Source organism: Sapajus apella, unplaced genomic scaffold (genome assembly GCF_009761245.1).
Source record: "Sapajus apella isolate SASKATOON/1434 unplaced genomic scaffold, GSC_monkey_1.0 scaffold128, whole genome shotgun sequence".
Classification (NCBI taxonomy): domain Eukaryota; kingdom Metazoa; phylum Chordata; class Mammalia; order Primates; family Cebidae; genus Sapajus; species Sapajus apella.
The window spans coordinates 4,437,083-4,462,944 of record NW_022437068.1 but is presented as its reverse complement, the minus strand read 5'-3'; the positions used below and the strand labels follow the sequence as shown (position 1 = coordinate 4,462,944).

At 54.3% G+C, this 25,862-nt stretch overlaps 2 protein-coding genes across 3 annotated transcripts in view; one reads left to right on the top strand and one right to left on the bottom strand.

Moving 5' to 3' along the window:
* The window catches only part of LOC116539368 (histone H1oo), an 11,506-nt gene extending 1,975 nt beyond the window's left edge, over window positions 1-9,531 (top strand). The window contains exons 2-5 of the mRNA XM_032262238.1: window positions 5,294-5,553; window positions 6,890-7,238; window positions 8,632-8,696; window positions 8,997-9,531. Coding sequence (XP_032118129.1) covers window positions 5,294-5,553; window positions 6,890-7,238; window positions 8,632-8,696; window positions 8,997-9,257 — 935 coding nt within the window. The 3' untranslated portion in view covers window positions 9,258-9,531. The remainder of the gene's footprint in view (window positions 1-5,293; window positions 5,554-6,889; window positions 7,239-8,631; window positions 8,697-8,996) is intronic.
* A 3,877-nt stretch (window positions 9,532-13,408) lies between these two features.
* The window catches only part of PLXND1 (plexin D1), a 51,539-nt gene continuing 39,085 nt past the window's right edge, over window positions 13,409-25,862 (bottom strand). Inside the window, exons 21-36 of one of the 2 annotated variants that reach the window (XM_032262383.1) lie at window positions 25,389-25,496; window positions 25,199-25,311; window positions 24,284-24,388; window positions 23,628-23,758; window positions 23,102-23,300; window positions 21,020-21,166; window positions 20,720-20,876; window positions 19,745-19,848; window positions 19,594-19,657; window positions 18,835-18,869; window positions 18,479-18,583; window positions 17,759-17,922; window positions 16,589-16,736; window positions 15,254-15,394; window positions 14,801-14,875; window positions 13,409-14,633 (exon numbers count right to left, since the gene is read on the bottom strand). In XM_032262383.1, coding sequence (XP_032118274.1) covers window positions 14,517-14,633; window positions 14,801-14,875; window positions 15,254-15,394; window positions 16,589-16,736; window positions 17,759-17,922; window positions 18,479-18,583; window positions 18,835-18,869; window positions 19,594-19,657; window positions 19,745-19,848; window positions 20,720-20,876; window positions 21,020-21,166; window positions 23,102-23,300; window positions 23,628-23,758; window positions 24,284-24,388; window positions 25,199-25,311; window positions 25,389-25,496 — 1,913 coding nt within the window. In that variant the 3' untranslated portion in view covers window positions 13,409-14,516. The remainder of the gene's footprint in view (window positions 14,634-14,800; window positions 14,876-15,253; window positions 15,395-16,588; window positions 16,737-17,758; window positions 17,923-18,478; window positions 18,584-18,834; window positions 18,870-19,593; window positions 19,658-19,744; window positions 19,849-20,719; window positions 20,877-21,019; window positions 21,167-23,101; window positions 23,301-23,627; window positions 23,759-24,283; window positions 24,389-25,198; window positions 25,312-25,388; window positions 25,497-25,862) is intronic. The other variant, XM_032262384.1, reaches the window with a different exon arrangement.

Genomic DNA, 25,862 nt, shown 5'->3' with positions numbered 1-25,862 from the left:
CATGCCCAGCTAATTTTTTGTATTTTTAGTAGAGACGGGGTTTCACCGTGTTGACCAGGATGGTCTCGATCTCTTGACCTCGTGATCCACCCGCCTCGGCCTCCCAAAGTGCTGGGATTACAGGCTTGAGCCACCGCGCCTGGCCGACTCTGCTAATTTTTAAAGATTTTTGTAGAGTCGAGGTCTCACGATATTGCCTAGAATTTAAACTTTTAAATTCTGCAGGTTGATCAGAAATCAACATTTCCAATCACATTTAAATCCAGTTTCATATTTAAAACCCTTTGAATGCTTTTCATGGTGACTGACAGCTTCTCATGTTTCTCCTCACCCTTGATTCTACTTCATTTGCAACTTTTTAATAACAGCTTATTGAGAAATAATTCCCAGTACAATACAAATCACCCTTTAAAGTGTACAATGGCTTTTAGTATATTCAGAGTTGTGTATCCATCTCTGCAGTCAATTTTAGAATCTGTTCATCACTTCAAGAAAACCAGTACCCATCAGCAGTCACTCTCCACCCCCACTCCCCAGCCCTGGCAACCACCAATCTGCTTTCTGCGTCTATGGATTTGCTTCTTCTGGACATTTCACATAAATGGAATCAGACAATATGTGGCTTTTTCTGACATGTTTTTTTTTTTTTTTTTTTTTTTTTATAGCAGAGTCTTACTCTGTTGCCCAGGCTGGAGTGCAGTGTTGTGATCTCGGCTCACTGCAATCTTCGCTTCCAGGGTTCCAGCGATTCTCCTGCCTCAGCCTCCCAATTAGCTGGGACTATAGGCGCATGCTACCATGCCCGGCTAATTTTTGTATTTTTTAGTAGAGACAGGGTTTCACCATATTGGCCAGGCTGGTCTTGAACTCCTGACTTTGTGATCCACCCACCTCGACCTCCCAAAGTGCTGGGATTACAGGCGTGAGCCACCACGCAAGGCCCCACCTAGCATGTTTTTAGGGTTCCTCCATGCCATAGCATGTGCTAAGGCTTCAGTCCTTTGTATGGCTGGATAATATTCCACGGGGTGGATAGAGACCACATTTTGTTCATCCATCTGTCCATCATTCATCATGGGCTGTTTTTCTCTTTATTCTCATTATTCATGGGCTGACATGAATATGCTGCTATGAACATTCATGTATACATTTTTGAGTAGACACATGTTTTCATTTCCCTCGGGTATATACCTAAGAGTGGAAGTTTTTGGTAACTTTTTATTATGAAAGCTTTCAGGGCCGAGCATGGTGGCTCATGCTTGTAATCCCAGCACTCTGGGAGGCTAAGATGGGAGGGTAGCTTGAACTCGGGAATTTGAGACTAACCTGACCAATGTAGTGAGACTGCTGTGTCAAAAAATAATAATACAAAAATTAGCCGGGCATGGCGGCGTGTGCCTGTGGTTCCAGGTACTTTGGAGTCTGAGGTGAGAGGATCGCTTGAGCTGGGGAGGTCAAGGCTGCAGTGAGCCATGATTGTGCCACTGCACTCCAGAGTGGGTGACAGATTGAGACCCTGTCTCAAAAAAACAAAAAAACAAAAACTTTCAAATGGATACAAATGTAGACTACCAAACGGTCTGTGACTCCCTTCCACGGTACCCAGCACCCACCCCAACGGTCTTCAGCTTGGGGATGCTCTTGTTTCATCTGCTGGGTTATTTCAAAGCAAATGCTGGATTGATTTATCATTTCATCTGTAAATATCTTTTATAATAGTTATCTTTAATAGATAAGAACCTTTTAAAAAGCCATTGCAATACTATTAGCACACCTGAAACAATATTATCCTTAATACCCAACATTTCCTTCCAGTGCTCACGTTTATCTGTTGCCTTTCTTTTTCTAATTGGGTTGTTCAAATCCTGCTCTGGGAATGAGCATTTGGTTGAGAGGTTTCCTAAGGATCTTTAGTCCATAGGGTGCCCCTCCCACTTTTCCTTTCCCCCCTTGTTTGTGGAAGAAGAAACCGGGCTGTGTGCCCTGGAGCGTCTGTATGTCAGCGTGCCTCTGAGAGTGTGGACGAAGCCCCTGGAGGGCCTGTAAACTGGTAGTTAGGTCTAGAAAATTCACCTGGTTTAGAGTTTTCTAAAGGAATACTTAATTCTTCTTCCTTCCATATATACACTTTTAAATTTATTTATTTTACTTTAGGTGCATACTATATCTGGCATTTCTCCCCATGTTATCCCTCCCCGCCCTTCCCTCCCTCCCTATCCCCTGCTGTCCCTCCCTTGCCCACCTCACCCGCCACAAAAGACCACAGTGTGTGATGCTCCCCTCCCTGTGTCCATGTGTTCTCATAGTTCAACACCTGCCTATGAGTCAGAACATGCGGTGTTTGGCTTTCTGTTCTTGTGTCAGTTTGCTGAGAATGATGGTTTCCAGATTCATCCATGTCCCTACAAAGGACACGAACTCATCGTTTTTTATGGCTGCGTAGTATTCCATGGTATATATATGCCACATTTTCTTTGTCCAGTCTATCATTGATGGGCATTTGGGTTGGTTCCAGGTTCTTTGCTATTGTACACAGGGCTGCAGAGAACACACACATGTGCATGTGTCTTTATAGTAGAACGATTTATAGTTCTTTGGGTATATGCCCAGTAATGGGATTGCTGGGTCGAATGGAATTCCTGTTTCTAGATCCTTGAGAAATTGCCACACTGTCTTCCACAATGGTTGAACTAATTTACACTCCCACCAACTGTGTAAGAGTGTTCCTATTTCTCCACATCCTCTCCAGCATCTGTTGTCTCCATATGTTTTAATGATCGTCATTCTAAGTGGTGTGAGATGGTATCTCAGTGTGGTTTTGATTTGCATTTCTCTAATGACCAGTGATGAGCATTTTTCATATGTTCGTTGGCCTCATATGTCTTCTTTTGAAAAGTGTCTGTTCATATCCTTTGCCCACTTTTGAATTGGGTTTTTTTTTTCTTGTATGTCTGTTTTAGTTATTTAGGGATATTAGCCCTTTGTCAGATGGGTAGATTGCAAAAATATTTTCCCTTTCTGTTGGTTGCCGATTCGCTCTATTGATGGTTTCTTTTGCTGTACAGAAGCTCTGGAATTTAATTAGATCCCATTTATCTATCTTGGCTTTTGTTGCCATTGCTTTTGGTGTTTTAGTCATGAAGTCCTTGCCTATGCCTATGTCCTGGTTGGTTTTGCCTAAGTTTTCTTCTAGTGTTTTTATGGTGTTAGATTTTATGTTTAAATCTTTGATCCACCTGAAGTTAATTTTAGTGTAAGGCGACAGATAGGGGTCCAGTTTCTGCTTTCTGCACACTGCTAGCCAGTTTTCCCAACACCATTTATTAAACATGGAATCCTTTCCCCATTGCTTGTTTTTGCCATGTTTGTCAACAATCAGATGGTTGTAGATGTGTGGTGTTTCTTCTGGGGTCTCTGTTCTGTTCCATTAGTCTATGTCTCTGTTTTGGTATCAGTACCATGCTGTTTTTGATTACTGTAGCCTTGTAGTATAGTTTGAAGTTGGCAGTGTGATGCCTCCGGCTGTGTTCTTTTTGCTTAGGATTGTCTTGGCTATGCAGGGTCTTTTGTGATTCCGTATGAAGTTTAAAGCGGTTTTTTCCAGTTCTATGAAGAAGGCCATTGGTGGCTTAATGAGGATAGTGTTGAATCTATAGATTACTTTGGGCAGTATGGCTATTTTCACGATATTGATTCTTCCTAACCATGAGCAAGAAATGTTTCTCCATCTGTGTCCTCTCATTTCGTTGAGCAGTGGTTTGTAGTTCTCCTTGAAGAGGTCCTTTACATTCTTTGTCAGTTGTATTCCTAGATATTTTGTTTTCTTTGTAGCAATTGTGAATGGGAGTTCGCTCTTGATTTGGCTCTCTGTTATTGGTGTTTAGAAATGCTTGTGATTTCTGCACATTGATTTTGTATCCTGAGACTTTGCTGAAGTTGCTTATCAGTTTGAGAAGATTTTGGGCTGAGACGATGGGGTCTTTTAGATATACAATCACGTCATCTGCAAATAGAGACAGCTTGACTTCCTCCTTTCCTAATTGAATACCCTTTATTTCTTTTTCCTGCCTGACTGTTCTGACTAGAACTTCCAATACTATATTTAATAGGAGTGGTGAGAGAGGGCATCCTTGTCTAGTGCCTGATTTCAAAGGGAATGCTTCCAGCTTTTGCCCGTTCAGTATGATATTGGCTGTAGGTTTGTCATATGTAGCTTTTATCATTTTATGATATGTTCTGTCAATACCTAGTTTATTGAGAATTTTTAGCAGAAGTGCTGTTGAATTTTATCGAAGGCCTTCTCTGCATCTGTTGAGATAATCATGTGGTTTTTGTCTTTGGTTCCGTTTATGTGATGGATTACATTAATGGATTTGCGTATGTTGAACCAACCTTGTATCCCCGGGATGAAGCCTACTTGATCGTGATGGATAAGCTTCTTGATGTGCTGTTGCAATCTGTTTGCCAGTATTTTATTGAAGATTTTTGTGTCGATGTTCATCATGGATATTGGCCTGAAGTTTTCTTTTTTAGTTGAGTCTTTGCCTGGAATCAGGATGATGTTGGTTTCATAAAGTGAGTTAGGGAGGGTTCCCTCCTTTTGTATTGTTTGATACAGTTTCGGAAGGAATGGAACAAGCTCCTCTTTGTACGTCTAGTAGAATTCGGCTGTAAACCCATCTGGACCTGGGCTTTTTTTGGTTGGTAGGCTATTGATTGCTGCTCTACTTCAGCCCTTGTTATTGGTCTATTTAGGGTTTCAGCTTCCTTCTGGTTTAGTCTTGGTGGAGTACAAGTGTCTAGGAATGTATCCATTTCTTCCTGGTTTACTGGTTTACGTGAGCAGAGCTGTTGGTGGTCATCTCTGATGTAGTTGGTATTTCCGTGGGTCAGTGGTGATCTCCCCTGTATCGTTTTTTATTGCATCTATTTGATTCTTCTCCCTTTTTCTTTAAAAAGAGAGACTCGGCCGGGCATGGTGAGTCATGGTTGTAATCCCAGCACTTTGGGAGGCCAAGGCAGGTGGATCATGAGGAGGCAGAGGTTGCAGTGAGTGGAGATCATACCATTGCACTCCAGCCTGGGGACAGAGCGAGACTGTGTCTCAGAGAGAGAGAGAGACTCAATGAGCTTTGAGGGAGACTGTTCAGGAGCTTTCATGCCAGCAGTTAGTGTCTTGGTGAGAGGGGGCATCTGATCCTTACTGGGCCCTCAGCCACACCCCACAGGCCAGCCGACGCCTGCCACTGAGTTATGACTGGGCCCCAGGTGATGGCCTGCCATTTGTCCTCAGGCCCAAGCCGCAGCAGCTTCCCAGTAGGACGCCGTCACCCCCCCGTGCTGCGCATGGTGCTGGAGGCGCTGCAGGCAGGGGAGCAGCGCCGGGGCACGTCGGTGGCAGCCATCAAGCTCTACATCCTGAAAAAGTACCCAACGATGGATGTCCTTCGCTTCAAGTACCTGCTGAAGCAGGCGCTGGCCACTGGCATGCGCCGTGGCCTCCTTGCCAGGCCCCTCAACTCCAAAGCCAGGGGGGCCACTGGCAGCTTCAAAGTAAGCACCCATGTGGGAGAATGTGGCCCAGGGTTGCAGTGATATTCCTGGCCTCTGCGAGAGCTGCAGCCTCTCCTGGAAGGCCTTTCCCCTCCGGTCCCCTGTTCATGTTCCTTCTGTAGTCTCAGCCGAGATGCCCTCTCCTCCAGGAAGGCCGGTGGTGTGCCCCCCTCCAAGCTCCCACTGCAAGGGTCACCCTATTGTTGTCCAGGACAGGTGAACTGCTGCATGTTTGGGATCCCAGGAACTATGCCAGCTGTGCTCATTTCTGGGTCCTGGGCACGCAGCCCCTTCCCGGAATTCCTCACCACAGCAAAGGGTTTTCGCCCTCCTCTCTCTGGCTCCAAGCCCAGGTTAGGGGCTGGCACCTCCCTGAGCAGCCGTGTCCTCTGTTTCAAAGGAGAGTGTTTCATCCTCATAAGGAGACTCCAAGAGGGGATCCATGCCAGGTCATTCAGAGCTGGGGCAGGTCTGGGACAAAACTGCACCCCAGCATCAGGACTGTCATCAGCCATCAGGAAAACCTCAGGGACCAGACCCAGGGCCTGACTTGTCATTGCTGGGCCCCTGCATCTTGCCCAACTTCCAGCACATAGCAGCTGCGGTGACGGTTGCCATGGAACACTGGGGAACATTCTCAGCCTTCCCCTTGCCGGTCCCTGTGGTTGCCGGGTGACAGATCACATGAAGTCCCACCGTGGTGGAACTCCTGGGTGCCAGTCAGAGCCTGGACTTGCGTCACGGCAGGGCCAGGCGGCTGGGCAGGGAAGAGCCAGAGGGGCGGCTGGTGTCTGATGCGGTGTGCTGGCAGTTGGGGGCTTCGAGTGGTTTCTAATCTTGGTCATGGGAAGCCCTGAGGGTTGGGGGGCAGGGAAGTAACAGCTTGCCAGGAGCCTTCCCTTACCCCTGCCACTCACACCCTTGGTAATGGTCCTGCTGTAAAGATGAGAAGATGTGGCTGTTGTACATGGCTGGAGGGGGCGGAGGAAGCCATGAGCCCAGAGTCATCTGCCCTCAGCCCATGTTCTGCTGAGTATCAAGGGGCAAGGTGGCAGGGGCATGGGGCATGAGGCAGGGCAGCACTGCAGGATGAGGGGAGGGGGAGTCCAGAGGCATGATCTGTGGGAAAGTGGCGGGTGCAGGGGGTGTGGTTGAGAGGTCATGAGATCCTAGAACTGTAGTAGACAGTGCCTCCGAGGACAGTGGCTTTGTGCCTTCTGCCCGACCCTCATTGACTGCAGAGCCCTCAGATTTGGAATGAGGCCTCCCGTTTGGAGGATGGGGACATGAGGCACCTGAGGCTCCGATCTCAGTCCTACCCTGTGTCCTCTTCCAGTTAGTTACCAAGCACAAGAGGAAAATCAAGCCCAGGAAGATGCCCCCGCCGAAGGCCCCCAGGAGAGTGGGTGAGACCAAGGAGAAGGTCCCCAAGAAACCAGATGAGGCCAAGGAGGAGCCTCCCAAGGCAGACAAGGTGAAAAAGGCAGCCAAGAGGCCAGCAGAGGTGCAGAAGTTTCCTCTCAAGCCAGGTGCAGCCACAGAAAAAGCTTGCAAGCAAGGCAGCAAGGCCAAGGACACCAAGGCACAGAAGCTGCCCCCCAAGCCAGACAAGGCCATGCGGCCCCCTTCTAGTGCCAGCGGGTTCAGCAGGAAGACAGAGGCCAAAGGCAGCAGGAGGAGCCAAGGTAACTGTGTGACTTGTGGAGGGTGGTGTGGGTATAGGGTTTTTGACAGCCACTGGAGTGGGATTGGGGAGCCAGCTCTGGAGAGGGGTTTCCTTCTAGTGCATGTGCCCTGAGTGCTGGGCTTGACCTGGGGAGAGAGAACTCATGGTAGCCAGTTGGGGGAAGGAGGCAGACATTTCAATGGTTATGAAGGGGGAAACAGAGACCAGTAGCCTGACTCATCCTTGAGGCAGGGGTCAGGGAAGGCTTCCTGGAGGAGGTGTCCCAAGCAGGGGAAGAGGCTGTGCAAAGGCCTGAAGGCATAAAGAAGGTAGGGTTTTGGGTCAGGCACAGTGGCTCATGCCTGTAAGCCCAACACTTTGGGAGGCCAAGGCGGGCAGGTCACTTGACGTCAGGAGTTTGAGGCCAGCCTGGTCAACATGATGAAACACCATCTCTGCTGAAAATTCAAAAATTAGCTGGGCATGGTGGTGCATGCCTATAATCCCAGCTACTTGGGTGGCTGAGGCAGGAAAATCACTTGAACCCACGAGGCAGATGTTGCAGTTAGCTGAGATCGCACCATTGCACTCCAGCGTGGGTGATGGAGTGAGACTCTGTCTCAAAACAAAACATAAAAAGAAGGTGGAGTTTTTGAGGAACTGCAAATATTTCAGTCTACCTGCAGTGTCGGCAAGGAGAAGCTGTGAAGGCAGCTGGAATCAGGGCTTTGTCTGGAGGACAGTGTGGAGCTGTGGGAGGATTGACAGGAAGAAGCTAAGGCTAGAGTTATTCTTTTTTTCCCTCTTGCTCTTTCAGAGACAGGCTCTTGCTCTGTCACACAGGTGAGTGCTGAGCCCAGGAGGTAGAGACCGGCCTGGGCAACACAGTGGGATCCCAACTCTGTGAAATATAAAAATATTAGCCGGGCTTGCTGTTGCACACCTGTCGCCCCAGCTACTCGGGAGGCTGAGGCAGGAGGATCATGTGAGCCTGGGAGGTCAAGGCTGCAGTGAGCTGAGATCACACCAGCACACTCCAGCCTGGGTGACAGAGTGAGACCCTGTCTTGAAAGAAAAAAAAAGTATCCTGGCTGCCTGGTGGAAGACAAACTAAAGACTAGAGGTGACAGGCCTGTTAGGAGCCTGTGGCGTCCGTGGGCTTGGAGCCCCAGTGCATTGCATAGAGTGAGGGCTTCAGTTAATCCCCAGCCACTCTGTGAGGGGGGTGCTGTTATTCCTGTCTTCAAACTAGGCCACTGAGGCTCAGAGTGGCTAAACGATTTGCCACACGTCACATAGCTGAGTGAAGACTAGGATCCAGGAGGAATGGGGGTTCCAGAGCCCCTGAAACTTCCTGCCCCACCAGCAGTTCCTCTTCCTTCTCCCACAAAACCTCCTCCATCACATTGCAGGAGATGCTGAGGCCTGCAGGAAAACCAAAGCCGGGAGTAAGAGTTCAAGACCCACAGTCAGCAAGGTAGGTGCCTGCACGACTTTGCTGGTCTAGCTGCCTACCCTATACAGCCCAGCGCTTGGGCATCCCACACCCAGCCCCTGGAAGGCTCAGCTGGGGATGGGTATCAATTTCTTTTCCTAGAAAGCACAGTCCACCACCTTCTCCTCTCTGGTCCCCCGGCCCCCTGGCGGTGTTGCCATCCTCATCTTACAAATAAGAGACTAAGGCTTAGAAGGGAAATGTTGTGTACCCAGAGCCATCCAGAGCTGAGATTTCAGCCCTTCCCAGCTGTCTCTTTGGTCCTGGTTTGCTTTTGTATAGGTCAAGAATGGTGCTGCTTCCCCAACCAAAAAGAAGTTGGTAGCCAAGGCCAAGGCCCAGGCCCCTAGAGGGGCAGCTGCCCCCGTGGCTGGGCAGGGGCCGAATGCCAAGGGTGCTTCTGCTAAGGCCAGTGGGTCCAAGGTGGTGCCTGCACACCTGTCCAGGAAGACAGAGGCCCCTAAGGGCTCGAGAAAGGCTGGGCTGCCCATCAACATCAAGTCCTCATCATCCAGAGTGTCCAGCCAGAGGGCTGAAGCTTAGGGCCGGAGGCAGGGGCGGAGAGATACCTAGCCTCTGTCCTAGTTTTTATTCTTTAACAAACCACTGCTCTATTTATTTCATTGTAAGTTATTTATCAATAAAGACTTGTTCCTTTTTCCCCCGCAATTGTGTGGGTAGGGGCTGAGGTTCAAGGACTTGGCCATTCGGTCCTCCATGAACATCCCCTGAGCACCCGCTGTTTACCTGGCCAATGCTGGGGCTCAGATAGGAGGTCCTGCCTCGGGGAGACTGTGTGCTGTATGGGGCTGCGGCACAGATATCAGATATTGGGATGCAAAGGAGCTGGTGGGGGATAATTAACCCGGCCCTGAGATCAGGCTTCCAGGAGGAGGTGGCATTTGATCCTAAAGGATGGGTAGCCTTTGCCAGGCGGATGAGGCCAAGGGCGCCGTGTGAGGGGTGGGGTGAAAGGAGAGGGATCTGCTTAGAAAGAACCCTCTGGCTGTGGAAAGGAAGGATTAGAGTGGCTGAGAAGAGAGGGAGACCTTTCAGCCACTGGTTCCCAAGTGCTACTGGGCCAGGCACAGCGACAGTCAACAGATCTACTCCGAAGCAGCCAGTACCTGTGCTCTGAAGAGGAGGTGGGGTGGGGTTTCCAGCAGGGCAGGTAGGGCTGGCTGCTAGTTGAGACAGGATGGGAGGGGCGTCTGAGCAGGGACCTTGTATCTGGAGTGGGTCACATTTCAGCAGAAGGAAGAGTGGGTGCAAAGGCCCTGGGGTGGGAACATGCTCCGCAGGCTGGGAGCCACAGGAAGGTTTGTGTGGCTAGAGCCCAGTAAAGAGGACAGGCATGGGAGATGAGGTCCAGGGGCTTTAACATTCTCGGCACTCCTCACATGGAGAGGCGGGCTCTGGTTCCCTGCCCCTCCACTCTGGGCTCCATGACTGCTTGACTAGTAGAATTCAGTGACAATGACGTGATGACAATTTCTGGGCCCCACCTTAAGGCAGCTTCTACTTCTTGTGTTTGGGGACGATTTTTGTTTTGTGATACTCACTCTTCGAACTTGGCCACCATCCTATGGGGAAGCCCAAGAAACTTGTGGAGGGGAACTGAGGACCCCAACGTTCAGCCCCTGCTGAACTCCCTGACCAGCTGGTACCATGTGCCACCGTCTGAGTGCAGCATGTCGGAAGTGCATCTTCCAGCCCTAATTGAGCTGCCCCAGCAGACACCTGGTGGAACAGGGACAAGCCTTTCTTGCCAAGCCCTGCCCCAATTGCAGATTCGTGGGCAAAATAAGTGACTGCTGTTATTTCAAGCCACTATGTCCTGGGGTGGTATGTCCCAAAGCAATAGATCTTTCTAAACAGATCCCCTCATTTCACTGGAACAAGGGCTCTAGAGCAGATGAGGGCTGGATCACTCAGGGCCTTGTAAGCCAAGGGCAAGCATGGTGGGCTTTAATTGTTAATAGGGAACCATTAGAGGACGGCCAGCAGCAGAGTCACTGCAGGGATGTGGGCAGTCAGACAGGCCTTCGGGAAGGCCCCTGCCACCGCCCAGATGAGGGAGTGGTGGCCAGCCAGGACATGCTCACAGAGGGAGGGTTACAAGTGGTAGATTCTGGGTCGCTGTTGAAGGTGGTGTGGACGGGCTTTGCTGATGGATTGGATAGAAGAAGGGTCGCTGATGAGTCCACAGTTTGGGGTCTAGACAGCTAGGTGACTGCTGGGTGACCATTTCCTGAGGTGAGGACTCGGCACGTGCTGGGAGGCTGCTGAGATGTGGTCCTGATGACAGGTGGCAGCCAAGCCACAGAGGACAGAGAGGAGCGATGGACTAAAGGGAGTGTCAGAGGCAAACTGCACAGGACTTGAGAGGGGGACAGAGAGCGCAGAGGGAGGCAGGCTGCTCAGCATGGGGCATCAGCTGCTCTCTGCCTGCCCCTGCTCCGTCACCCCACTCTCCTCCTGGAATCCTGACTTTGCCTAGATGTGCTGACAGCCTCCCTCGGGTATCGGTAATGTGGCTGCCAGCAGGGCCCAGAGGGGCGCCCAGAGCAGATGGTGGGTGCCGTGGGGCTGGGCTGGTGCTTCCCGAGGAGGGGTCTGCTCCTGCCACCACTCATTCACGGCTTGGCCTGGAGCTGTGGGGGGCACCTCTGGGCAGGCTGCAGTGCAGAGGGCATCACTGGGCATCTCATGTCCATGAGCTGGAGGCGGGGGCAGGGGGTGTCTAGCGTCTGTGAAACCTTGGCAAGTCACCCCCCTTAGCTGCAATGCTTTCTTCCCTTTTGAAAGGAGTTTAGTTTGAGGATGCTACGTCAGAGGTCCCCAGCCTCCTATGACCCTCAAAGGGTAGGGACCTGCTTGCTGCCCATAGCTGCCAGGTCCTTAGAGCCCCAGATAAGGATTATAGCTGGTTCATGGAAGATGGCCACTTTCCCTGCTGAGAAACGACTCTGAAAACTAGAGATTTCCTCCATTAGCAGATACGTTTCTGAACTTCAAGGAGGAACTGCATGTTAATCAGACATTAAGACAGGCTGTGGAATATTTAATGACATAGAAAGATGTTACTGACATATTGTCGCATGGGGGAAAATCAGGTTGCAAAATGGTGTGCACGCCCTGATCCTGAATTCACTCCTCGGCCCCGCCCTATCTAAGCACCCTACGCGGGTGGCGTTCTGGGAAACGCTCGCTAGTCACGGAGGGTTAGGGCAGGTTTTATTTTCTTCACGCTCTTTGTGCTTCCTACATTTCTCTGGGAACCGGGTATTCATTCTAGAGTCACACCCGCCTCCCTCACCCTCAAATGCTATCAAATGTGCTGGTAACTTAAATTAGAAAATCTGCTGCTTAATAAGAAGGAATCAATGCTCAGAATAGAACATGTGAAAGATAAAGACTATCTTTCCACACAGAAGCCACTACAGGAAAAAGCTATTTTTAAAGCAAAAGCTTGTTTACTTTTCTCCTCATTTTTCTGTTCTCATTAATTCTAGAACTGGTATTTGTGGGATTTTGTTTAAATTGTATGAATCTTTTGTCCTAGTTCTTACTCTTGATAAGTACGTGTGTAACTATTTTTCCTTTACAAAAGCAAGAAATTAGAGTTGCTGTACATTTGGAGCCGGCTCTTGAGATCTTTCCCTTTCCCTGGGGTGGGGGAGGAGCTAGCGGGCTGGAAGGGAGTGTCTGTGTCAGGTTCACTGTTCCTGTGGGCAGGGGTGAGGAACAGCCTGTACTGTGATCAGTGTTTAGGGTTAAACTGTGCTTAGGGGTTAAACTGCCTGCTTCCTCTTCCGATAAATGGGCTTAATGCTATGCACTTTTTTTTTTTTTTGGAGTCCCACTCTGTTGCCAGGCTGGAACGCAGTGGCACAATCTTGGCTCACTGCAGCCTCCGCCTCCCAGGTTGAAGCGATTCTTCTGCCTCAGCCTCCCGAGTAGCTGGGACTATAAGCACACGCCACCACGCCTGGCTAATTTTTGTATTTTTAGTAGAGATGGGGTTTCACCATGTTAGCCAGGATGGTCCCCATCTCAACCTCGTGATCCGCTCGCCTCGGCCTCCCAAAGTGCTGGGATTACAGCCGTGAGCCACCGCGTCTGGCCAATGCTACGTACTTTTTAAGCTTGATGAGAAATTCGGGGCAAGTGTCAGCTCCCTTTCTAGGATGGTCATCTTTGCCCTCCCACCTATTTGGGGGACCACTGAGGAGACTCTGGCCTGGAGGGTGCCTGGGACAGAGGAAGGAAGGGCCCATGTGACCTGGTTCTCATTCTGCTCCTTCCTTGTTGTGGGATCTTGAGAAACACCTCAGCTGTGCTGAGCCTGGGTTGCTAGGTCTGTCACATAGGGACGCTAGCACGTTCCTCATGGGCTGGTTAGAGCTGAGGTGAGGAGCAGGGCCCACACAGTTTCCGGCAGCGCACAGCAGCTGTGAAATCTTCCTGGATATTCCAGGGTATCTTCAGAGCTTAAGGAATGTCAGCCCCAGGCCAGGCCCATAATGTGTACACAGCCTGTACCGTCTTGTTTCATCTCCGTGCCTGCCCAAACCTCAGAGTGCAGCTGAGGCAGGAGGGATGGCAGGCTCCCTCCCTCCTCTCTCACAAACTGGTAAAGAAACTGACCATCTCCCCGCTTGGCTATCTTAGGACAAAGGCTGGAGCCCACAGGAGGTTTGCCTGTCAGGCTTTTATTATAAAGAAGATTCCAGAGTCCCAGCTGTCCCCCTCCAGCCCCCATGGGCTCTGAGCCAGTCCCAACACTGGCTGAGTCGACTTCGAGGGGCCGACATGGCCCCTCGGCCACAGAGGGTCACTTCTGGCAGGAGCGGGATGGGAGGTGGTCTCAGGCGCCGGGGGTGCTCTGCCAGGTCTGCCCGATCTCTGGAGCAGTCTTTTCCAGTGTTGCAGGGGGAGCCTCTCGGGACCCTTCCCCGGGTCCTCTGCGCAAGCGGCAGCTATTCACAGTTGGTGCATGATACTTTTTTTTAATATATAAAAGCTTTTTTTTTTTTTTTTTTTTTTTTTTTTTAAAAAAAAAGTGGTGCTATCTTTAGAAACACTTCCAGCAAGAGCAAGTAGCCCAGCTACAGCCTCGGTGCATCCTAACCCCTCTCCTTTCCCTGGAGACGGGGCTCTCAGCTCCTGTATTCCCCATCCCTCCCCTCCACCCTCCCTGCTCCTGGAGGAGCCCACAGAGCACCCCATGGTGTGGGCACTGCCCACTCTACCAACAGCCACCCAAGCAACAAAAACCTGACACTGCTTGAAACTGTCCGTGGCCAGGATCCTCCTTGGGTGAGGGGAAAGTGGTGATAACGTTTCGGTGGTTGAAGCAGAAACCAAAGGCCGGTTCAAGGCCGGCTCCCTGCCCCGGTGTAGATGAGGTAGAGTTTCTGGGCTGCGGCCTCCTCTCCCCGTCTTTGTGCTTGGCCGCTGGCTGCTCGGGGCTCTCAGCAGCGGGACCAGCTGGGTGCTGTGGAGCGAGTGGGTGCGCACAGTGCAGGCCGTGCTGGGGACGGGGGAGCCTGACCAGCTCTCTGGCCCCCATCCCAGAGACTGATCTGGGAACAGGTGGGAGGGGATGGAGGTGCCCAGGGGTCAAGGCTGAGCACCCCTGCCTGGCTCAGAGCAGCCCCTCCTCCTGCCCCGCCCCAGCCGTCTCTGCTCAGTATTTCCCAGCCAGAGTCACAGGCACGGGGGAGAAGATCAGGTCCAGGTCCAGGCCCGGCAGGCGTCTTTTTTCCCAGCAGCAGCCTGACCAGCTCTCCGTGTGTCTCAGGCCTCACTGTAGCACTCGTAGATGTTGTCCTCCATCAAAGCCACCACTTGCTCAAACTTGTACTGCAGCTGTGTCCTCCGGGCCGTGGGGTTGGCCTCTAGTGCGGCCATGATCTGAGGGGAGCAGTGGAGTCAGCCGGGCCCCTCGCGGGGGAGAACACACCCCTGAATGTCCACCACCAGTGACGTCCGTCCGTGAGGGGCAAGCACCGTGAGCTGTGTGTAGTTGAGTAGGAAGCTCCCCTGCCCCGACGGTAGGTGCCTCACCCTAGGACACTCACCTGTGGCCGATACCTCTTGGCGTATTTATAAATCTCTGCCATGGCTACATTGGTATTGAATTCATTCTGGTATTTCTATAAGGAGGCAGGACGGGGAGGAGGAGGTTAATCCAGCTGTCCAAGCTGAGCCGCCCCATCAAAGCCAGCTTGTACACAACCTCCCAACTCCCCACATCCCCCGGGGCACAGTTCACCGACAAGGCCCCTCAAGTCCTGTAGACGAAGATGGCTTCCCGGACCCTGAAGTCCAGTCTCCTCTCCGTCCAGAGGGTGCTCTCCTGCCCCCACACCTCAAGCTCTGGGAAAATGCGTAACAAACTTGCAGGCCAGCAAGAGGTCACAGCTGCCTGAAATGCCCTCTGTGCTCCCTGCCCTTATTCCAGTGGAGGCACTGAGGCCCAGCCCCCTACCCCTGATCCTGCACCTTGTCAGGGTCCCCCCAAACCTCTGTACCCGAGACTCCTCAGCCAGATGGGCGTTCATCTCCTGCTCGCTGAGCGGCGTCATGTCCTGGATCTGCTTGTAGTAGCGCTGCACGATCTTCCGGTACTCAGGAATCTCCTTGGCATAGAGGAGTTTGTTGGTTGGAGAATCCTGGGCAGAGAGGAGCGAGGGGGTTAGATGGCTGCCGGAGAAAGGACAGATCGCGTTGTTTTCTGGATAAGCCCTTATCCCTCCTGCCACATGTGACCTTAAGCAAGCCCCTGAGGCCTGAAGAGGCTCGCCCTGTCACTGAACGTCCCCCACTCAACCAGCCCCAGGCCAGGGGCTCCTCACTGTGTGCTGTCTGCCCCTCTACTTTCCCCAGGACTATCAGGACAATGAGCTGGGGGAGCCCTACTTCTTTCAGGAGGAAAAGTGCACGGAGTTCATGCCAGCTCTTCGCTGCATGCAACCCATTCCACGTAACAAGGATGTGTCCTTGTCAGGGTGATAGGTCTTGGTGGCTAGGATTTCTGGAAGCCTGAATGCTGGCTCAGTGGAACATTTCCCACCACATGCTCCTAGTGCCTGGAAGAAGTGCCAAGGACACTCCCAGTTCTTTGTCACAGGCATCCTGCCTTCTGAGGCAGTACGTGAGAAGCAGTGGAGCAATGGCATTTTCTTTCCCATGGTCCGTCTCTGAAATGCATGGGCTAAATGCAGGGCCATGCACGCCCTGGACCAATCCTGCAGTGCCAGCTCTAATCACGCTATCTCAGCCCCACTCACAGCCACCGGGTGCTCTCCTGCCTCCCTGTCTTTGCCCGTGCCATTCCCTCTGCCTGGAAGGCCATCTTCTTCCATCTCCAACCTCTAAAGCCAGACAGAGCCTCGTGTGCCCCCAACCCACTGCATGAATCTCAGAGCTCCTGGCCACCCGCCACCCCTCTGCCCACCCCTTCGCTGAATGCTCGCTTGAATGGCTCTTGACTTTCAGGGGCTGCTGGCCAGAGCTTAGTCTGATTCTCAGACGACCTTGTGCCTGACCAAGCAGGTTGTCTACACCCATGCTGGCTTTCCCACGCCGGGTTTTGGGCCTCAGTTTTCAAAGCCAGTGCCAAGCACGGCTGCGGCAGGTGCCGTTGGTCTGCAGTGATGCAGAGTTTCAGATGGAAGGCACCGGCTTCTAGATGCCTCCCTGTCTGAATGACTCACTCATCCCACACCCGCTAGACCCGAGCTCTTTTTTGGTTCCCCTCCCAGGAAGATCTCTGAGGTCAGCCTCAGAGAGCCGAGGAGGCCACCCACGGTCAGCACCCCACTCGCCCTGTGCACGGGCCCGGCCTGGTCCTGGGAGCAGCTGACCTTGCCCAGCTGCAGGTCAGAGATGGAGCAAGCATCGATGAAGGCCTGTGCGATGACGGAGAGGCAGGCGTCGATGTGGTCTGTCTTGTCGATGTCGAAGACAAACTGGGGGTTCTTCAGGATGTTCACCCAGAACCGGAGAGGAAGGCTGTGGGGTGAGGTGACAAAGGCAGTAAGAACCCACCCTGAGGGTAGGGTGGGGAAGGACGCAGTGGAGGGACAGCCGGGAGGAGAGAGCTGGCTTTGTCCCTCAAGGGCCCAAGGTGGAGGCTTGTCACAAGATGTGACCTTTGGGAACCTTAGTTTGCCCATCCCTGGCCAGCTGGGGTGGCAGTGGGGCCAAGAGCCGGGTTTCCTGCTGGAGCAAGGCAGGAGCTGCAGGTCTTAGCTGGTCCACCCCCAGCCCCCTGCTGAGCCTCCAGACAGGTCCTGGTTCTCATTAGAAGCCCCCCACCCTGCCAGCCCCCAGCTCCTCCCCCAACCCTTGCAGGCAGCAGGAAGTCCAGCATTAGCAGAGCAGCTGTGGCAGGGCTGCAGGGGGCAGGGCCTGGAGCGCTGGCCTTGTCCTCAAGAGGCCAGAGAGGGTGAGCAACACCCACCTCAGGCCACCCAGTGACTCAGCAGCCTGGGCACATGCACCCCCAGAGCTCTGGGAAGCTGCTCTCACTGCAGAGAGATGCCTGGGCTGGCAGCATTCTTCCCAAGGTTCAGACTGGGTTTCCAGCAACTTCTTGTGGGGGTGTGTGACCCCGACAAGCTCAGAGGTGCTTCAAAGCAGGGCCTACCAACTGGGTAGGGGATTCAGGTCATGGGGGGCCGAGCCTGGCTCTACTGTCTCAGGGGCGGTGTGGGCTTGAGCAGGCGTGCTCATCTGTGAAGTGGCACTGATGGTGCCCACCTGAGAGGGATGTAGGAGAATGATAGGAAGGACAGCCCCTAGACCAAGCCTCCTGGGTGCTCTTCTAGTTAATTCCTACCACTAAAGCGGGTCTCATTTTACAGCTGGATGGAGGGGAACTGAGGCACAGAGAGGCTAAGTCACTCATCTGAAAACACAGCTGGGAAATGGCAGAGGAGGGCTTAAACCCAAGTAGGTGAGGCCAGAGGCTAGACTCTGAACCCCCTGCCACAGGGGCCCCAATGGCACAGTGAAATCTGCATGGCCCCCACCTGTTGGTCTTCCAGATGTGTAGGGTGTCTGGGTCGGAGATTCCCCTCTTCTCAGCCTGCTCCTCCAGGAAGTCAAAGAAGTACTTTACAGCCAGCGGGGGCTTGTCTTCACGGATACTCAGAATGGCCTTGAACAGGTCATCCAGAAACTTCTGCAGCGTGCCCTGTGGGGTAGCAGGGTGGCCACCATCAGCCCAAGGCCATGTGCAGATGGCTAGTGGGCACCCTCGGTGGCTCTGCAGAGCTTGAAATGCCCAGGCTGCTGAATGAGGAAGTTACATGGCATCAGGCTGGTCACCGAGCCTATCTGGCCTCAGTATTCTTGTCTATGAAATGGGTTAGCATTCGAAACTTGCTTCACAGAGGCTCTGGAAGGACCAATCAAGGCACTGACACACACAGTTGAGAACTGGAGGTGCCAAGGTATGGGCTGTGGGGTGCTGGCACTGCCACTGAGCTCAGTGGCCTTGGGGACGTCACTGACCCCTCTGGGCCTCTGCTGTGCCGTTACGTGGGCTAACATAGAAGTGTCTGCCAGGCATTTTCCTGGCTGTGGGAAATGCCTCCTCAAGTGAGACCCTAAGCATTCAGCCTCTTAGCTCTCCAGCCCTCCAGCTCCACAGGGGAAACAGGAAGAACTCACATGCCTCTCCCAGCCCGGCATGTGCACGGCTGGCCCTTGTACCCACTGCACAGAGGGGAGACTGAGGCTGGACCCACCTTGGTGGACAGCAGGCGGGTCAGGTAGATTTCCGGGAGCACCTTCTTGCGGTGGCTCTGCCGGTGAGACTTCTTGGGCTCTGCCAGTTCATCCGTGGGCGGCACCTGGGAGGCCGGGCAGTGGTCAGCATCCACACCAGGCCCCATCCTTGGCCGCCTGTGGGAGGTCTGGCTCTGCCATGCTTCTTAGCACACAGGGCTGTGGTTCCCTCCTGATTCTGGGCTCCATCCCCACTCTTCCACCCCCAGCCTTTCCCAGGGCTTGGAGCACTTTTCCCAGAGGCCCAGGGCCACAGAAAGCCAAGGCCACACCCACTGAGGGGCTGGATCCCCCGGGGCTGAGGTTGGGCACTCACCAAATGGAAATATTTCTCTGTGTCCAAGTCTTTCACTGTGAGAGGAAGAACACAATAAATAAACATGAGAGGGGAGGGGAAAGAGAAACAGAAACGAAGACAGAAAGATGGGGAGAGAAACAAACGGAGACAGAGATCCAAACAGAAGACGACAGAGGCGCAGACACTCCCAGGGAGACTGAGTCTGGGAGAGCTGGAGAGAGAGAAGAAAGAGCCAGAGACACACAGCCAACAAGGCAGAGTGAGAGATAGTGACCACGAGGATGGAGGGACTCAGAGGGACAGAGGTGGAGATACAGAAAGATGCAGCCACAGAGGAGGAGGGGCCTGGGGAGGCAGGGTGGCTGCCTCCGTTCCTGACCCCCACCCCCACCCCGGGGCCTAGAGCTCCTGCTGGGAGAGACCTGAGATTCTGCTCCCAACCTCAGCAGGGGACCTCGAGACCGTGTGGAGGGGACCTGAGGCAGGGATGTGGCCCCAGGCTGAGATGGGCATGCTGGCCCCCCCCTCTGGCCTGGCCGCTGCCCAGACCTCCTGGAACCACTTCCCGTCCTCCCGGGGCCTCTCTCCAGCTGCCGCAGGAAATCGGCTTGAAGAGGCCTGGTGCAGGCCCTGCCCGAGCAGTACTGGGTCAGAGGAGGCTGGCCCTGCCCAGCCCCCACTAAGGAGGCCTCAGCCCAGGCCAGCCCTGCCTCTTGGAGCCTCAGTTTCCCCACCCACATGCAGCCTAGACTCCCTTCCCACGTGCACCCACACTACCTCGGCCCAGTGTGTTGTCCTTCTTGTCTATAAGGCTCATGGCCAGGGAGGCACCTTCAGGGATCTGACAGGAGGGGAAAGGACAAGGTCAGTGGCCAGAGGCCGGTGTGGGGGCATGGGGGCGCAGGACTGGGTGGGGGCAGCTCTGCACCTTGTAATGGGCCAGCGTGTTAAGCTTCTTGCGGCCGTCTTCTACCACTGAGGTGTCATCCAGGTCCCGAAGGATGTAGCTCTGTGTGCTGGAGGCGAACCACTCTGGGGGACAAGGAGTAGGCCATCAGGGCCCAGGCAGGGAGCTGAGCCTGAGGGGTAGGTACCGGCCCAGCCACACAGGGAGAGGCCTCTCGCTTTCCCCATGGAAACTGTGGCAAGCCATGCCTCTCTCACAGCCTCCATTTTCCCGTCTGTAAAATGGGGAGGGCAGGAAACAAGCTGGGGGAGAGGGTGTGAGGGTACAAAGTGAAGGTGCCAGGCTGGAGGGCACTGAGGGGAAGCTCTGGAAGTGGCCTTGTCTGCAGGGCTGCTCACATCACACTGTGATAAAACCCTTGGCCTCGCAAAGACTCACAAAACCCACTCCGTGCCGGGCGTGGTAGCTCACACCTGTAATCCCAGCACTTTGAGAGGCTAAGGGAGGAGGATCACTTGAGCCCAGGAGTTCAAGACCAGCCTGGGCAGCATAGCATGACGCTATCTTTACAAAAAGTAACATTAGCTGGGTGTGGTGGCACACACCTGTAGTCCCAGCTACTCAAGAGGCTGAAATGAGAGGATCACTCGAGCCCAGGAGGTTGAGGCTGCAGTGAGCTGAGACTGCGTGCTTGCACTCCACCCTGGGTGACAGAGTGAGACGCTGTCTCAAAAACAAACCAACCCCACTCCTGCACCCCTCCTTTAGGAGTGAGGAAGCCTTTCCTGAAGGCTTTTTGCTGCTGCCCGTCACTTGCCCATACTGTAGGACTTGTCTCCCACAGAGCAAGATCTTCTGGCCGAGGGGCCTCATCAGATCCTCTCCGTGTCCCCACGTTCATGCACTATACCAGGTAGAAGGAGGGTTTCCGTCAAGGCAGGGGCCAGCCCCGGCTGAAGCAGCCTGTCACAGAGGCTCCACCCCATCCCGACCCACCGAGGTCAACATCCTCCGCACGTGGCCATTGGGAGTAGGGCACATTCTTGCAGAAGGCCTCCAGGATCTTCTCCTTGACCTGCGTCAGAGTGTCGGTGTCCATGGCCCGCACGCTCAGCGAGTCCATGCCGCAGCCCTGGAAGGACACGTTCAGGTTCTGCAGGGGAGGGCGGGAGACAAAGGTCAGTGAGTTGCCACCATCACCATGTCGGTGCCCAGGCAGCAAGGCCCAGAAAGGTTGGGTCAATGCCGTAGGGTCAGCGCCCCAGCCCTGGGCCCCTCCCGGCCCTGCCGGCTCACCCGGGGCTTGGCCTCTATGTTCTCCCGCAGCAGCCACTCCTCGTTGAGCGTGTATCGGGCCTTACCCGTGATGGCATCGATGGAGCCCTTGTTGATTTGCTGCTTGATGGCACACAGCAGCAGGAAGAACGGCTCCCCCACCGTCTCCTGGGGAGCACGGGGCTGTCAGGGCCAAGGCCCCCTCCGTATTCCAACCCCAAGCCTTGGGCCAAACAGCTTCACACCCCCATCCCCCAACCCCTCCAACAGTCTCCTTTTGGATCCTGGTGTCAATGTCCCTCTCCCCAGGGTGTGCCCACGGACCCTAAGCTCATGTTCATTAACCACCACTGGCTGTGGGTGGCTGTGTTCACTGCATCATCCTTACTGTGTAGCCAAAGTAACGAGGCTCAGAGAGTGCAAATGACCTGCCCAGGGTCACCCAGCTGGGAAGTGGCAGGGCAGGACCCTGACCTGGCTCAGCTGACTCCCAAGCCTGTGACTTTCTATTAAGTGGGCAGCTGCAGGGGTGAGTTTAGGTGGACCCGGAACACCGATGTGGCCTCGACCCTACTTGCAGGCTGATGACTGTGGAGTCCCAGGCGGAATGAGGCTCAATGCCCCTGCTCTTGCCCATCTTGAAGGGAGGCCCTCCAGGCAGTGGCTCTGCTGGACCCACAGCCATGAGCCGATTCTCATGGCCACTGCCCAGCAAGTGACCCAGGTGTTCCACTGGGATAGTTTTACTTAATTACCCACCAAAATTGATTTTAAGAAAAATTAAGTACATAATAGTATTAGGCAGATTTGGCAAAGATTACAAAGGCAGCATGCCAGCCTGCGTCCTGGTCTAATTTTCCAGGTCTCGGGTGTGGGAAGCCCTGATTCCCCACTTTCTAGAGGAGGAAACAAGCCAGGGGAGTGAGGTCCAGGGTCCACAGTAGCCCTGCGATTCCTGATGGCCCACAGCGAGGCAGCCCGCAGAAGGCGGAGGCACCCCAATGGCCCTGCCTCTGTTCCACCCTACTACCCCCTCTCCCCAGAAGGAGCTGTGGGGTTCCTCTAGGCCTAGGGGCAGAGGCCCCATTTGACAGAAGGAAACCAAGGCCCAGAGAGGGCAATGAGTAGCCCAGAGTCACACAGCTGGACTGTGCCAAAGACTGGACTCAAGCCCAGGACATGCTGGCTGGGTACAGTGGCTCACCCTTGTAATCCCAGCACTTTGGGAGGCCAAGGCAGGAGGACTCCTTGAGCCCAGTAGTTGGGACCAGCCTGTGCAACAAAGCAAGACCCCCATCTCTTCAATAATTAAAACAAAAAACAGAACATCTGAGGCCCTGGTTCTGGGCTCCCGCCAGGCCTTTGCCTTTCTCCCACAATCCTCCAGGCAGCCCTCTAGCCTCTGCCACTGTAGGGCAGCTGGATGGTGGGACAGGACCAGAGGCTGAGCAACCCTTGCTCTGTAGGAGAGAGCTTAGGGGGTCCTTTTGGCGGAATGCAGGGGGCCCTGGCTACCTGGCCCACCCCCTTCCCAGCCTCCACTCTCATCTCGAAGATTCTCCGGCCTTCTTAACATTCCTTCCATGAACATCTCGTCCTCCCGGCCTCTGCCCTCCTGCTGTACCCAACGCCTGGAGGACCCTCGCCACTGCTCCTCGCCTGGCTTGCTCCCTTAGGGCTCAGCACTGGGGTGCCTCCTCCAGGAAGCCACCTTGAAGCCTCCAGACAGGGGGAGGCATTGTGAGGTACTCGCCCCTAGGGCTGGAAGAGCCTCAGGGGCCAGCCAGGGGCTGATTTATTAATCTTAATCCAGAGCAGGAAGGGCTGGATGATTGCAAAAACCACAAATGTCAGGGACAAGGCCCCTGACACACCCTGTTATGCGCCCAAGCATGCATTGAGCGGCAGGTCCAGCCAGGCCTCCCCTGGGCCGCGGCTCCCCCTTTGGCTTAACAGGTCCTACGGGCCTGTCTCCTGCAACACTCCTTCCTGGCCGAGCTGGCCCAAGGGTGCCAGGGAAGGCCTGGAAGGCCACGGGGTCACCGCTGCTGCATCCCTGGCACATCTCACACCTGGGCTCTGCGTGTCCCCGGGCGGCCTCACCCGCAGACAGCTGTACATGCAGATGGACATCCAGTTGGTGAGCATCTTCTCCACCACAGACTCCGTGCGCCGCAGCATGAGCTTGGGGTTCTTGGCGGCCGAGGCGTCGATGAGGTCCACCAGTAGCTCCTTCATGATGCTGGTGTAGTACTCCAGCTTGCCGTGCAACGCGATGGTCAGCAGCGAGGCCAAGCTGCACCTGTGAGCGGGAGACCAGTGTCAGCTGCGCCTTGAGGCCCTCGGAGTGGGGGGTCCCGAGGCTTCAGTGCTGCCTCGTCCCTGGGCTCAGCGGTCCCAGGAATGCCTGTGTGACTGGGTCCTGCAGATGGGTGAGTGGGGCTGGAATCCGCCTGGAGAAAGAGCCACCTTTTCCTATGTCCACAGCAACCACCGTGCCCCATGAGCCCAGGTCTTAGGAAGGGCTGGAATATGGGGGCGTCAGGAGCCTCAGGATCCAGGACCTGATGCTGTGTGGCTTTGGACAGGCCCCTCTTCCCTGCCCCTTGCTAGTCTGTTACAGCCTGACCTGTCGCGCACCGCAAAGTCCTTCTGCTGTTCCAGCGCGTGGACAAAGACGATGAGGAAGTGCTTGTTGTTGAGTAGCGAGGAGAACAAGCCGATTCCCTCTTCCATGTTGGGCCGGCAGCTCTCAGGAATCTGTGGAAGCAATTGGTGACAGGGTGTCCAGAGGGGCCCAGTGTCCCTGCCTAGCCTAAGAGCCAGTGCTTATGATGGCTGCTTGTATGCCTCCTGGGATGGGGAGCTTACTACCTTTCATGGTGGATGCCTCCTAACTCCTTGTGACTTGTGACTGGGAACAATGGCTCAGTTGAATTGAAAAGTGGGGCTCACAGAAGGGTAAGGGTGCTTGGAGGTAACCCAGCATCCCAGTATGGGGGACTCTCACCTTCCATTCTCTAAGCAGCAGGTGGAGTGGGGTATATGGGGTGGGGCAATCCTCTGTCCTCTCTACCTGGCCTGGGGGGGTCAGCACTTATAACACCCTGAACGGCTGCCTGAATGCCTCCTGGGATGGAGGGCTCAGTACCTTACAACGGCAGATGCCTCCCAGCTCCGTGCCACAGGGATCAATGAATGGATTAGATCAACTGGAAAGGGGACCCAGGAGAAGCAGGGTTGCCCTGAAGCAGCCCACACTGTGTGGGCCGGAAGTGTACTCACCTTCCACTCTCCCAGCAGTGGGTGGGTCTCCTGCACCTGGGAGATGCCCTGGGAGTTGAGGGTCTGGGAGGGCAGCACATAACGCTCTTCATAAAGGGAGGAACACTGCAGAGGCAGACCCCAGCATCTCAGCGGGGCTGGAAACCCCCTGCTGGCATGCAAGGCTCACTCACACAGAAAGGGGCACCGTGCTGGGCTGCTGGGGGAAACTGGCATAGCATTAGCCCCCCATAAAGAAATAAAAGGCAATAGGCCAAGCCTGGGGGCCATGAAATTCCAGGGTTGTGGGCCCCACAAGAGAATACAAGGCTTAAGGGGAAGCAAAAGCAGCTCTGTGTGCAATGGGGGAAATGGAGGCAGAGAGGCTGGGAAAAGCCATTGGAGGGTTTATGAAGGATGATGTAGTCAAACATGGGCTTGTTTTAGCCACTGTGTGGGGAACAGTGTGGGCAGGGAAGGGAGGGTGGAACCACTGGGAGGTGGAAAAGGGCAGTGGACCCCGAAAGGGCAAGGGCAGGCATGGGCGGCATGGAAGGGATGGGGCAGGAGCCCAGTGGACAGGAGGAAGGGGTATAGAGACCAAGGGAAGCCTGGCTGGGAAGAGGCACAGGGAGGAGAGAGGCTGGCCTGGGGCAGCCCTGGCCACTCTGCCCTACCTTGACAAAGGGAGAGGGGCTGCAGCTGGCTTCCATATGGACAGTTAAACATCAAGTGAGTGGAGAATGAGAGTGGAGGAGAATCTGCCCCCCACCCTCTGTGCCATGGCAGGCCAGGGGAAGTGGCCAGGACTGCTGTGGACAGCTGTGCATGTTTGGCACTGCTCAAGGGACCCTCTAGACTGGCATGGACCAGAGAGGTCCAGTTGCCCTGAGGTGGCTGGCACGGGTTCAGGGGCAGGTTCAGGCTGAGGCCGACCTTGGGGAAGAAGGTGCGGGTCACGAAGTGCTTATACTCCAGGAAGGGGATGCCCTGGCTCCGGTTCAGCTCCTTGGTCAGATCTGTCATGTCCGTCTGCAGTTCAGCAAAGCCTGGCGGACACAGGGACAGCTGTGAGCGGCCCAAGAACCCATCCCCCAGCTGGGAAAGTAGAGGCCCAGCCCACTACCTTTTCGGATTTCCTCTCGGATCTGAGATTCCATCTCCTCCATCTGCAGCAGTGTCTTCTGCCAGTAGCGCTCAGCACGTCGGCTCTTGGTGCAGAAGACGAACAGGGCTGTGGGCAGTGGAGAAGCAGGTGAGGCCTCCGGCGCCCTTTGGAAAGCCTTTATTGGAGTCTGCGGTACGCAGGGCCTGGGGCTCTGCTCGCTGGCCCTGGCTCCAGCTCCTATGGGCAGGGTGTGGGAGGACGCCCTGCAGTCCTCCCTCCCAGGCAGTGTCGGGATAAGGGGTGGGGGGTTGGGGAGAGCTCTCCCATGGGCAGAGGGCTTGGGGAATGGCCTGGAAAGCAATGGCTGACTTGCCCTTAGAAAATGAAATATGTAGTGTTATAGCTCTTTTAGAATTTGTTTAGCCCCCTTTAAAAAAAACAGATATGTGTGTGTGTGTGTGTGTGTGTGTGTGTGTGTGTGTGTGTGTGTGT